This window comes from Bactrocera dorsalis, chromosome 2 (assembly GCF_023373825.1).
Source record: "Bactrocera dorsalis isolate Fly_Bdor chromosome 2, ASM2337382v1, whole genome shotgun sequence".
NCBI classification, from domain to species: domain Eukaryota; kingdom Metazoa; phylum Arthropoda; class Insecta; order Diptera; family Tephritidae; genus Bactrocera; species Bactrocera dorsalis.
In genome coordinates, this window is record NC_064304.1 from 46,294,382 (window position 1) to 46,307,330 (window position 12,949).

Consider the following 12,949-nt stretch of genomic DNA (forward strand, 5'->3'; position numbering starts at 1 on the left):
ACGCGCGCAATTTTAGCAGCAAAAAATATGGATGTCAACGACTTGAATTGGACGATTCAAAATCAAATTCCGGGAGATCTGCGGTCATATAAATCAATCGATCGCGTTGAAAATGAAGACGAAGTAGTAAATTACCCAGTGGAGTTCTTAAACTCTTTGATGCCGCCTGGAATGCCGCCTCTTAATTTGCGTCTCAAAGTTGGGTCTGTAGTTGTTATGCTACGGAATCTTCATGCTCCCAAACTGTGCAATGGTACTCGACAGATTGTGACCAAGCTAATGGACAATTTAATAGTGGCAAGCATTTTGAAAGGCCCGTTCAAGGGAGAGGAATGATTACTTCCCCGAATTCCATTAACTTCAACAGATTTGCCATTCCAATTCAGACGTTTGCAGTTCCCAGTGAAACTTGCATTTGCGATGACAATAAACAAGTCACAAGGGCAGTCGCTGGAAGTATGCGGCATAAATTTAGAAATGTCTTGCTTTTCACATGGCCAGCTCTATGTGGCGTGTTCCCGTGTTGGAAAACCTTCCTCACTGTTTATTTACGCCGCGCAACAGAAAACCAAAAATATCGTGTACCGTGCAGCCCTAAACTAAATATGTACTAAAATTATATATTTTCGAGACTCGATTAAAACTAATAAAATTGAATGAGAATAGTACAAACTTAATTTTATTAAATTGTCAACAAATCCTGGACGCGATGTGTTATTGAAAAGAGTAGCATTTTTCAAGCAATTAAATACAAAACGCATTAATGTACCCTCGAAAAAAATGTTTATCAGGCAGGTTCTGGCAATACACTTCCGAGTAAAATTTGTAAAAATTTTGTCAAATTAGGTACAGAAGGTATTTTGCACAAAATTTCACTCGGAAGTAAATTGCAGAACCTGCATGTTTATCATATTTTCTTATTTAAATTTTTTATCAAAAACAGTTCAAAAAACTCAGCAATAATTTTTTCTTCACTATTTTTCAATATTGGGAATTTAACAAGGACAAAAAAGGCGGTATTTAAAGTATACACAATGAAATTAGGAAAAATCGTTCATATTCTATTAAAACCAATACCGGTGTAATTTTTGAAATAAAAAAAAATCTATTTTGGGCAGAACGAAGTTTTCCGGGTCAGCTAGTTCTCAATAATTCACAAAAGTAATGAAAATTTAATGTTGCATTTTCAATACATCAGAAAGTTTTTCTTTGCTACGTATATTCACACAAACTCAACAATATTTGCGAAACTCTACCAAAGGAAAATAGTGATTAGGTATAATTTTCATTTGGCGAAAAAAATTGTAAATTAAGAAAGGATGTTGGTGCCAGATCAACGAGAAGTTATGCTATGCAACGAAGGGTTAAATAAAAACGTTTTGTCGCGACGCGAAATAAAACTCGTCCTCAAACAATACTGGATCAAACAATAACAAAACAAAACTGTATTGGAAGTAGAGATGGCGATCTGAGATCGATTAATCTAAAGATCGATTTTTCGAGTCAAGAAAATCGATTTTTTAAATGGATATGTAGTACTGGATCGATTCATTGGATCGATACATCGCCCTTCAAAATCGACATTCGATTTTTTTGTTTTTGTGCCCGTATTACAAGAGTGCTGCCGGTTAATTACTCACTTCTCTTCAATAGAAAAAAGTTACTTTTATAATCTATGACTTTTTTTTATCTGTTCTGTGATTGCGTCATCACATCATTCGATTAATTTGTTTGTTGTTTGTTCGTTTTTTGACTAAGTGACTATTTATTAAACATACTGTGAAGAACGAAATAAATACAGATGCAATAGTCTTCATGATAGCAAAGGATGGTTTACCTCTCAATACTGTGGAAAAAATAGGATTTCAATATTTAATGAAAGTAGTAGCACCGCTTTATAAAGTTCCAGCCAGAAAAACAATTACTCATATGATTGACGATAAATATGACATTCTTTCGACACAACTGAAATTAAAAATAGAAGAAGTAGAAGCATTATCTTTAACTGCAGATGTTTGGACTGACTCGCATAATAGTCAAAGCTACCTAGGCTTAACTGATCATTGTATATAGCCATGATGTATATGAGTATTGTGGGATCATCTGTTCCTTGTGAGCGCCTTTCTTCAATTGCCGGAAACATCGCAAGTGATGAGCGGAACCGCTTGGATCCCAATAGACTTGACAGGCTGTTCTTTTTAAAAATTTTAAATATTAAGCATTGGGAACTATAAGCTAAATTTTCTATTTGCTTTGTGACATAAAACTTGTCAACTTTGAAAATAAATGTCTCGTTCTATCGGATCTGATACTTTGATATGGTAATAAAAATAATTGTTATTATCGAAGTCCCTGACTTAACTAATTAAAGATCGTTAATTATAACATTCGTCTTATTATTAATAAAATTGATTAATACTTATATTGTAATAGAAAATTGGAAAAAAGATCGATTTTTTGGAAATCGACATTTTAGATCTCGATTTTTTTGTGGATCGATTCATCAGGTCACGATTCGAATCGATTTAAAAATCGATCTTTTTCGGAATGCATCGCCATCTCTACTTGAAAGTATTTTTCGTACGAAATCTTATCTGTTTACTGCAGTGGTCGGCATTTCTTAGCACAATAGTGCCCAGCGAGAAATATTGTATGAGTCTAAATGCTTTTGGTGCCATGCAATGCCTTTTATGTTCCAAGTCTTTTAAAGATAGTAGGGAATATATCCTTAAAATACATTTTGTTAATTTTCATTATACTATTAGTTATTTAGATGAAAAACAAACTTAACTTTTATTTCAATTTCTCACTGGGATAATTTTTTTTCGTGCTCACCAACACAGTGACAGATCCTCTCATGCCGACCACTGGTCTACTGCTTTTCTTAGTAAAAGGCTAGCCAGTGAAAAACGCTACTCCCTTCCTTCCTTTTACTTCCTTATCGGCAAAATGTGTGCACAGTCAAAAACGTGGTAAAAACGCAGAAATCAGCCATCCTTGCTTTGTTTTCATTTGAACAATGTTGCCATTGCCCAATACGCATATAGTATAGTTTTGAGCACATCTTTGTTTTCAATTACAATTTTTTACAATATAAAATATCAAAACTAAAAACAAACTTTTAAAAATTGTTTATATATTTATAAATAATAGCATTCGACTCTGATTTTGAGTTATTTTAAGAAAATTTCAAACATATTGAACAGATTGAATTATAAAAGTTGATTATTACTGCAGTATATCCGTATTGGCAACCCTGCGTTGTGAGAGAGCAATCAGCTACGACGTTTGCGGCGGCAAAGTCCAAATGTCGCGGATTCTCTCGTCATCGTCACGTCAGAGAGAAGGGAGTAGCGTTTCCCACTGTTCAGTTACATTGCGCGTTCATAAGATAGGTCGTGCCAGCTGACACGACCCACGATTCTGCGTTGTTCACACTTGAAAAAAAGTGGTTTTTGGCCAAAAAAATTTTACTTTATGTTGTTTAAAGATATGTTAAAGATTTACTTTTCGTAGTTTTTTTAGTTTAAATAGAAGATAATCGTATGCCAAAGATAATAAACTTTGCCCCAATTCCATACGACGTTTAGTGTTTTTTCTATCCTGCCCGCCAATTAAGAATAATCGTAAAAAGTGAAAAACCGAGAAATCGCGCTTCAAAGTTTTCGCCTTTTGCCCAAGCGCTCATATATCTGCTAGACGTTCGGTCGCTATTTCCCTTCTAGCTTCGATAATATTTCGATAACTCTGGGGACATATTCTTAGATAATTTTTAAAAAGATTTAAGCAAAAAAAATTAATTGTTTAAAGGTTCTAAAGCGGGCTCTCCCCTTAATAAAAATGTCGTATCAGAATTTATTGATCTTATAAAAAATGAAGTGGCAATTTGGCAAACGAAAAGTGATAAATATAAAAATAAAATTGAAAAAAATAAAAGCTGGAATAACTTATTAACGAAATACAAAGAAATAGATAAAATATAGAAATAAATTCCAGGAAATGTTTCGCTTGCCTGTCGCGCCTGTTCACTGTGTGAAGAACGAACGCAAAATGGATTTGTGTGTCGTGTATGGGCGAAACGAATTCACACAGATCGAACGCACATGTGTGTCGTGTATGGCCACTTTAAGCCAAGTCATACTTTTTAAACCTCTCAACACAGGCTGAGAAATGTTATTTTTACTGGAGCGCAAAAAGATCGCTTCTCTAAGTTCTCGTTGTACTGAGTAACTCAGTTACAAAAAATTTTTTCAGTTGCAGTATAGTGTTAGTAGCAAAGTGAGTAAGTTCAGCTTTGTTTAAATTGTGCGTTGTGAACAGTGTAGTGATATTAGTTGCCGGCAATTTATAGCAAAATTCTACTAGACAACATATCGGTATGTATTAAGAAAAATATATACAGTACAATAAGCCTCGAACTCTAGAATTTTCAATAAAAACAACGATGAGCGATTTTAAATTCGTTTGAAAACAGATTTTTTTATAAGGCACGTACATACATATGTATATATATGTATACATACATATGTACCTGAATACGTACATATGTATATACATACATATGAAACATAAGAAACGCTCGAGTAATTGTTATATGCTCGTTTCAGTTTATTCAACAATTTGGTTTGATTGTTGTCATTATATGTATAATTACGTACGTCTGATGAACAGAGGTAAACTCTTTGGTTTTCTTTCATTCTCTTTCCCTGCTTATGAAGATTGCGAAATTCTAAACTGCTGTTATCACAAAAAGGGATGCTAGAAATACTTATACCTGCTTAAAGTAGCTGACAAATTCTGTGCGAAACGAAATTTAAAGGAACAACACACAAAATTTTTCTTTAAGTTTTTTTTTGCTGTCCCTTGCAAGAAATGTGAAAAATTTGCATTTAAATCGTTAATGATGAAATCATAATATTTTGTTATGATGTTGTTTTACTTGATATGTTTTTTTATCTAAACTATATAATATCTTTTTGTTATGTTGTAAGAGTTTTGGAAAAATTTAGTTATTTACCTACGCACTGATGCATTATTGATTTATAATATGAATACACGTATTTAGGGTTGTTCGAAATGATCACAAGTTATTTTAAAATAAATAATGTGAGTTTTGGCAGCTCTCTCACTAATCAAAGAGTTTCGTATCTTCAGCGTAAGTGTCATGTAAAGTTACCTTGAACAATTGTTGTATGAAATACAAAAGCAAGAACGAGCTATATACAACATACTTACGTATGTACAAACATTCATAAGCAGGTATGAGCAAAGCCTTAGCACGTGATCGCTTATGTGTGCACGCGGACAAGCGACGAGCGTGATGCTTCAGTTAGTGCACAACGCGAAACCGTAGACTGTATCAGGATATACAGTAGGTATGATACGACCTATCTTACGAAAGCGCTTTGTAAATCAACATTCACCGCTTCTACCGGTGCAACATAAGATATCCACGAAAATTGAATTTTCCCCATAGAACCAGTCAGCTAATTGCGCTGCCACCGTCTCGATATTTGCAAAACAATGTAAATACATACATACTTACATATATGAATTGAACAATGGCACATTGCTGAAATTAAAACAAAAGAGAATAACTGATTTCTACATTACCACTACGTAAGGACGGCACGTCGCAAACTACCTGAAGCCATATATGTATGTACAACGTTACGGGTCATCTCGACAGGCAAAAATTTATTGTATTGTATTGCCTCTGGAGACTCCATCTTGCTTAGGGAATGCAATATATATGTATGTATATGGAATATTAATTCGTTATTCATATATTGACAGTTATTCACATATTGAAAAAACAGTATAATGGATTTCTTTTATTGGATCTTTTATAGTATATGTATGTATGTGTGTGTGGAGATATGTTTACAATATTTAGCTCTGGCCTGTCATCCTCCGTTAAAACGACGACTCGGGATTTTAAATTCGTTTGAACACAATTTTTCTGATTTGGTTTGTTATAAGTTTTCGATTTATTGTTGAATGTACATTTAAAGTGGCTTCAATTGGTCATCGAGAGTATGGGGATACCTCAATGAAATGGTATAAGAGAACATAAAACAATGAGTAGATATGCTAACCGTATGATGCTCAATTGGACAGCTAACGCTCTGAACACATAGACCGCGACAGACTGCAAGCGACATCTGTCAAATATTCAAATATAAACGTTATCAAGGACATAGATATGTAGTTGTGTAGGTATCTCAATAACTGTGTCCATAAGAACGCGCTCTTTATGTTCAGCACTTTAAACCTCTCAACACAGAGACTGAGAAATGTTATTTTTACGAGAGCGCAAAGAGATCGGTTCTCTAAGTTATCATTGTACTTAGTAACTCAGTTACAAAAAAATGTTTCAGCTGCATTATAGCGCATGGTTAATAAACGGAAACCACTCTCTTTGGCTGTTGCGCGAGCTTATGATCTCGTCAGTTACTACTGGACAACAACAAGCAAAACAACAATCTTACCACTAAGGATCGTGCAGAAATATATAATATGTCAACGTATTTGCATGTTTTAGTTTGAATTCTCGCAAATGTTATTTAAACTTTGATTGTCGAATAAATGAATAAAAAATATTTATTTATTAATTATGTAATTAGCTTATAACAAGAACTCATGAATTATTCAAAACATGTAAGTGGTTTGAAATAATTAAATATACTATTATTTTATATTGAGGTTTAAAATTAGATTTTGAAAATCAGTTATGATTATAATATATGTATTAGTTCTTAAAAGCTAATTGGTCATAAATTTTTGGTATATTGGAGCTCAGTCTAGTATACATACTTAACATTTTATCATTTTTGAAAAAAAACGAGAACGAAATAAAAAATAAATAATAATAATTCCATTCAGAAAAAGTTTGCGAACAAAGGAACAAAAACATAACAAGCATTAATTTAAAGCAAAAACAAGAAAAAACGTTAACTTCGGTTGCACCGAAGCTAAATACCCTTCACAGGTGCATTTCTGTTAGTAACTATTTGTTCAGTTTGTATGGCAGCTATATGCTATAGTTAACCTATCTGAACAATTTCTGCGCATATTACATTGTTTCTCTAGAAAATAATCTATACCAAATTTGGTGAAGATACACCAAAGGGTGTCCGACGCTTCCTTCTGGGTGTTACAAACATCGTGACAAACTTAATATACCTTGTTCAGGGTATAATGATAGTTTGTAGTAACTAATTGGGTACCCTTAACGACATAAAGCCTCTCTTAATCAATTTTTGGATTTGTTGCAAGAATCGAGGTGTTATCGTATTAAACGGTGTCCCGGAGCAGTCTTTTGAGCTTGGTGAACAGCCAGAAGTCGCACGCCGCCAGATCAGGTGAGTACGGTGGTTGCGGAACGAAATGGGTTGAGTTTTTGGCGAAATGATACGAATTACGAGGGCAATATGGGATAAAAACCAAGAATTGTCTTTCCACAATTCCGGCCTTTTTAGGCGGACAGCGTTACGCAAACGACGCATAACGTTCAAATAATATTCCTTGTTGACTGTTTGACCGGTTGGAAGGAATTCATAATGCACAACACCATGATAATCGAAGAAAACAGTCAACATAACCTTGATTTTTGAGCGACTTTGGCGCGATTTTTTTGGTCTCGGCTCTCTTTTGGTACGATATTCGCTCGATTGATCGGTTGTTTCGGGGTCGTTAGCATAGATCCAAGTCTCATCGCCAGTTATAATGCATTTCATGACACCTTGGTAGTCGGAAAGCATCGTTTCACACACTTCAACGCGACGCCTTTTTTTTCCAAAAAATTCAATGTTTTCGGTACTAGTCGAGATTTGAGGCCCTTGAGGCCCAAAACATCCTTCAAAATGGTATTGTCTGAGCCTTTCGATATGCCAACTTCCTCAGCAAGGTCTTTAAATGTTAATCGGCGGTATTCCAACACCAAATCTTGATAGGTTGATGGTCGCCCTAGACGCTCCTCGTCTTCGACACGTTCACGGCCGGCTTGGAACTCACTATACCACTTGTAAAAATTTTTTAGACATAGTCTTATCACCAAAGGCTTTCTGCACCATCCTCAACGTATCCGCAGCAGAAAATTGATTCCGTAAACAAAATTTAATGCAAATTCTTTGCTCAACAAATTTCGACATCGCAAAAAACGAAAAACTCACTTTTAGTAGCTCAAAAAACGACACGTATCTCAAACACTAATGAATATTTTGACATGAAATTTGACATAGATATGACTGACAGTACTACCAACCTAAAAAAAATAATTCTCCAAATCGTTCGACGCACGCAGTTTAAATTCAAATGTCACCTTATTTTTTGGGCACAGTAGTATGTCAGAATGGTAATTTCATTGTGCTGTTAGGATTGTAGTAAACTCGATTCCGATTCTACTGGAATAACAAGTTTAATCATAAAATAATCAATATTTGGGAATCGTCCTTTATTTTGAGAAGTCGATCGAAAATCCAATCTTGACATTCGATTTTACAGTTAGGTGACTCATTTTGATGTTCAGCGTACGAGCACAAGATCTCACAATCAAAAAATAAATATAAATTCAACTAAAAATTAATTTATTAATTCTACTAAATTTTATTTCTTGTCAATTATATTTATTAAAACGGTAGCGCTTTGGGATTTTATTTAAAAAAAGTAAAGAATGGTTCTAATGTCCAGTATGACGAATGTGAAAAACAAATGAAATGTAATAATTGTATGACTAGTTTACCAATTGAACATTAATAAATTGAGTTATGTGTTTGTGTTTAGAATTTGGGAGTTATTTGATGAAAAAAGGAGGGAAACCATAAAAGGATCGAAAATATAATTGCTATGTTATAGATCAAAGGCTCACTAAATTTCAGTACTAAAACTCAAATGAAATACATAGTATACACATATGTTTGTGATGTTAACTAAAGAGTGATAGTAGTAGAGAGTTTAATATATTGTGTTTAGGAGGCAATATGAGGTTTGAACCGATTTCAATAATATTCATATCATTCCATATTATGTTTGAGCAAATGTGTTCCCTTTCCACATTTCATTCAAATGACACACATTATCATCACCATTAACATATTCAATATTCTACGATCACTGAAATTCAATACTATATCTTACAGATTGATCGTTATTTTCGGTATAAAACTAAATTGTAAAAAATGAGTCATAGGAACTGGGCACTACATATGCGGTATCTGAGGGTTTGCAAACTTGTGGTCCGATTTCAATATAACACTTTTCCTGATTTGTAAACAAAATATTTCATCGTCTCAAGGTCATCTCAAACATCTGTATGCATACGGGTACACGAGATAACTTGAAAGCAAGGATCGAGTTGAATCTACTTATTTAAAACATTTTATTTAATATTGTATTTTTCTTCTTACAAAAGGAAAGTAAAATAACTAGTAATGGCCACGAGTTGTACGCAAAGACCAACCCTTCAGAGTAATTCGACTGCGCTGAACCATTTCATGGAAAAATTAATGACGAAAATATTTTGCTTTTACGACGAACAGTCTCTAATCGATGTGACGTTTAAATTTGCGAACTCAACGGCTGTGTAAGTATAACTTTGTCCTCAGTTTAAATAAAATGCTATAGATTTATATTTATAATTCTTGGAATGCACAGTATACCCGCGCATCGTTTGATACTCGCAGCAGCGAGTCCTTACTTTGCGAACCTTTTCAATGGTGAGCAAGGCAATAATCCCGTAATCGAAATAAATGATATCGATAGCGATATTTTTGAGCGTCTAATAGCCTTTTGTTACACCGGCCAGACACTCATTACCGTTAGCAATGTCGGTGCTATGGTAAAGGCGGCAATCGTTTTGCAGTTGGACGATGCCATAACCAGTTGTGTCGACTACCTTATGACACATATCGGTGAATACACATTACAAGCTGTTTACACGCTAGAGCGCGAAACGCAGTGTGAGCTTCTTAAGCAGAAAATCATCGAATACGAAATACAGAATTTTATGGAGGTGAGTCTAAATATACATACACGTAATGTCTCAGAAAAGCAGTATTTGTGTAATCGATATTTTGTTTCTAATAATACTAGATCAGCCAAAGTAATGAGTTTTTGAATTTTGATGTGGAAAGAATGCAACGTCTTCTGGAATCTGACAATTTGAATATAGCCCGTGAGGAAGATGCCTACGATGCCATAAAACGCTGGTTCAATTATGATGTTCCAGCGCGTCAAGAGCAACTGCCAGTTTTAATAGCTTGTCTCCGGCTTATACATTTCGATGATGATTTTCTGTTCACACACATAGAGCCACTACCTGGCTGTGAGCTGCTGGCCTACAAGGCGTTATTGTGGACCAGTAAGCCTGAAGTACGAACAAAGATAAATGTGCGATTTACAGAACCACGTGCAATCAGTGGTACAAATTGTGTTGGGAAAACAATCATAGCGGTTTGCTCATCGGTAAGGGCACACTTTGGCTTATATTTAAAAATGATAATCTTAAATTAATGTACGTACATTGTTTTTGGAATAGATTAATCCTAAGCTGCTGCAATATAACAAAGCTGAGGATAAGTGGGAAGAATATGCGAGTTTAAAATACAAAAGCCAATGGTACCGAACTATTTTAAAGGATGATGATTTATTATTTACTGGCGGTAATAAAAAAGGTGAATCACTCAACATTGTCCGCAGCTGGAATATACGGAATAAAACTTTGCAAAATTTGCCCGCCATGAACCAAGCAAGAGACGAACACTGCGTTGTCGAATTAGATGGTAAAATCTACGCGATTGGTGGTAGTGAGGGAAATAAGACTCTGTCGTCGGTGGAAAGGTAAATACGTTTAAATCTGTGTCGAATTACCTAACGATGGTGATTGTGAGCTTTAACAATTTCAGGTTAACTTTATGCTTAATAGGGAAAGTATTTTAGTCCAGATGTGTATGAGATGGGATGAGTAGTATGACCGGTGGACAAAATAGGTAGTTGGACATTTAAGAAGGAGGGAATTCAGTAAAATGTTATGATCTGATTGACTCTGACTTTAGAAAGCTCTAACTCTTTGACTTCTTTATAATTTTTCACTTTTGGCGCTCCAGTTTATAGATAATATGCATTATTTCTTCATTGCTTTTGTTTCTTTCCAGATATACGACTTCCGATGGTTGGAAGTTCGTGAACAGCTTGATTGTTGGGCGATTTCTGGCCAGTGCAGTGAGTTTGAATAGTAAAATATACATAATCGGCGGTTATAATAACGACAAATACCTAAAATCTATCGAATGCTACAACCCGGATTCGAATACTTGGACTTTTTGCACGAGAATGACAGGATTTCACACTGAACCTGCTGTAAGTTAGATTAAAACATACGTATTAATATTAGTAAAACGTTCAGCAAGTGATGAGAATGAGGACGAGTCGAATAACGGTATAAGAAGACTTACTTAACTTAGGTGTTAAAATATTAATATTCGAGTCCTTGGACTTTTTTTTACTATAGACGGATCTACGTAACCGAAATTCGTAATCTTTCTACAGTTTTCCAATTTATTAAAATTAAATACAACGATTTGCTACTTTTTATATTACAGACAGCTGCACATAATGGTCACATTTATGTTTTAAGCAATAAAGACGATAACTGCCTTGTTGAACGTTACAATCCTCAGGAAGACACATGGTCTAAGGTATGTTAGCTTGATTTTTGCCAATCACTTGATGTCAAACTAAATATTCTTGAAAACATTTCACAGATTTGCTCTTTGGAAGTTAGCGGTAATCTTCTAGCTGTCGTATCGCTAGAGAAAAAACTATGGGCTATTGGTGGCATCTCTGCTGGCAAGACATGTGTATCAGTCTATGACGAGGAAAATGACCATTGGGAACAAAAACGCTCATTACCTGAAAAAGATATTACTTCCTGTTTTGTTGTGCCTAAAGCTTTACTGGCGTCGAAATGAATAAACCATACTAAAAATATTTTTTGTGATAAATTCTTTTCTAAGAAATACCAAAATATCTGATTTTTTATTTTCAAAAACGCGTCATATATTTTGTATGCTAGACAGTTTTTAGTAAATATTCTCTTATATATCGATGTTTACAGAATCACGGCAAAGCATATACTTAAATATAGGGTGCTTTGTAATTGACTGACGGAAAAATGCGATGCGCAGTCCTTTTCGTTTTGTGTTTACAATTTGTTTCAATAATTGAAATTTCCTATATAATATCTATTGCAATGTCCAAACAAATATCAATAATATAACACAATATTTTCGAAATTGTTGAATAAATAAAAAAAAAATAGCTAATGAAAAATATTGTTGTGTACTGCGTTAATGAAGCCTACAAGTGTTTGAGAAAATCTGAGTAGGGATTAAGAGAGCGTTGCTCGATTCGAGTTGTCCATGTGAAAGGAATGGGAAACATCAAAAGCGAAGCTATTGACAATAAAAGTTGTTAGTCTGAACTCAGTCTAAGTAAACTCAGGTGAACGGGCGGCACGATATTAGTTGAAAATGTGGCGAAATAATCACGAAGTATGAGATGGTGCAATATCACACTTACTTGTTCAAAAATTCAGACATAGTAAAAATCGAAGAATTTACTTTTAGAGCCTCACAAGCCACGCGTATCTCAAATACTAATAAATATTTTGACATACAGAAAAAAAAATTATTTCTTTGGTCCACTTTTAGCAAACTTTGTTGCTTTTAGTTTTATAGTTCCATAAAGCAAGCAAAACAACGAATAAATCGAAATAAGAGTTTTTGCTAGCCTCACCAAAGAAACTTCTAGACTATTGCTGAATATAATCTGAAATGAAACTTAAGTAGATAATAAAGATAAACACAATGAACATGATTGTAGATGCGTAAAACTATTTAAGAAAATAGAAAAGATCCGCTAATGGATATTTATAAAAATTTAAGCATAT

The 12,949-nt window shown here is 34.2% G+C and overlaps 1 protein-coding gene across 1 annotated transcript; it reads left to right on the forward strand.

Moving 5' to 3' along the window:
- The first annotated feature begins 4,214 nt into the window (after positions 1–4,214).
- On the forward strand, positions 4,215–11,988 carry LOC105224590 (kelch-like protein 17). The gene is made up of 8 exons (XM_049448345.1): positions 4,215–4,376; positions 9,413–9,583; positions 9,655–10,012; positions 10,093–10,464; positions 10,538–10,839; positions 11,154–11,358; positions 11,601–11,696; positions 11,763–11,988. Exons 2-8 carry the CDS (start codon positions 9,432–9,434, stop codon positions 11,967–11,969), a joined length of 1,692 nt encoding a protein of 563 aa, XP_049304302.1. The 5' UTR covers positions 4,215–4,376; positions 9,413–9,431; the 3' UTR covers positions 11,970–11,988.
- The last annotated feature ends 961 nt before the right edge of the window (positions 11,989–12,949 follow it).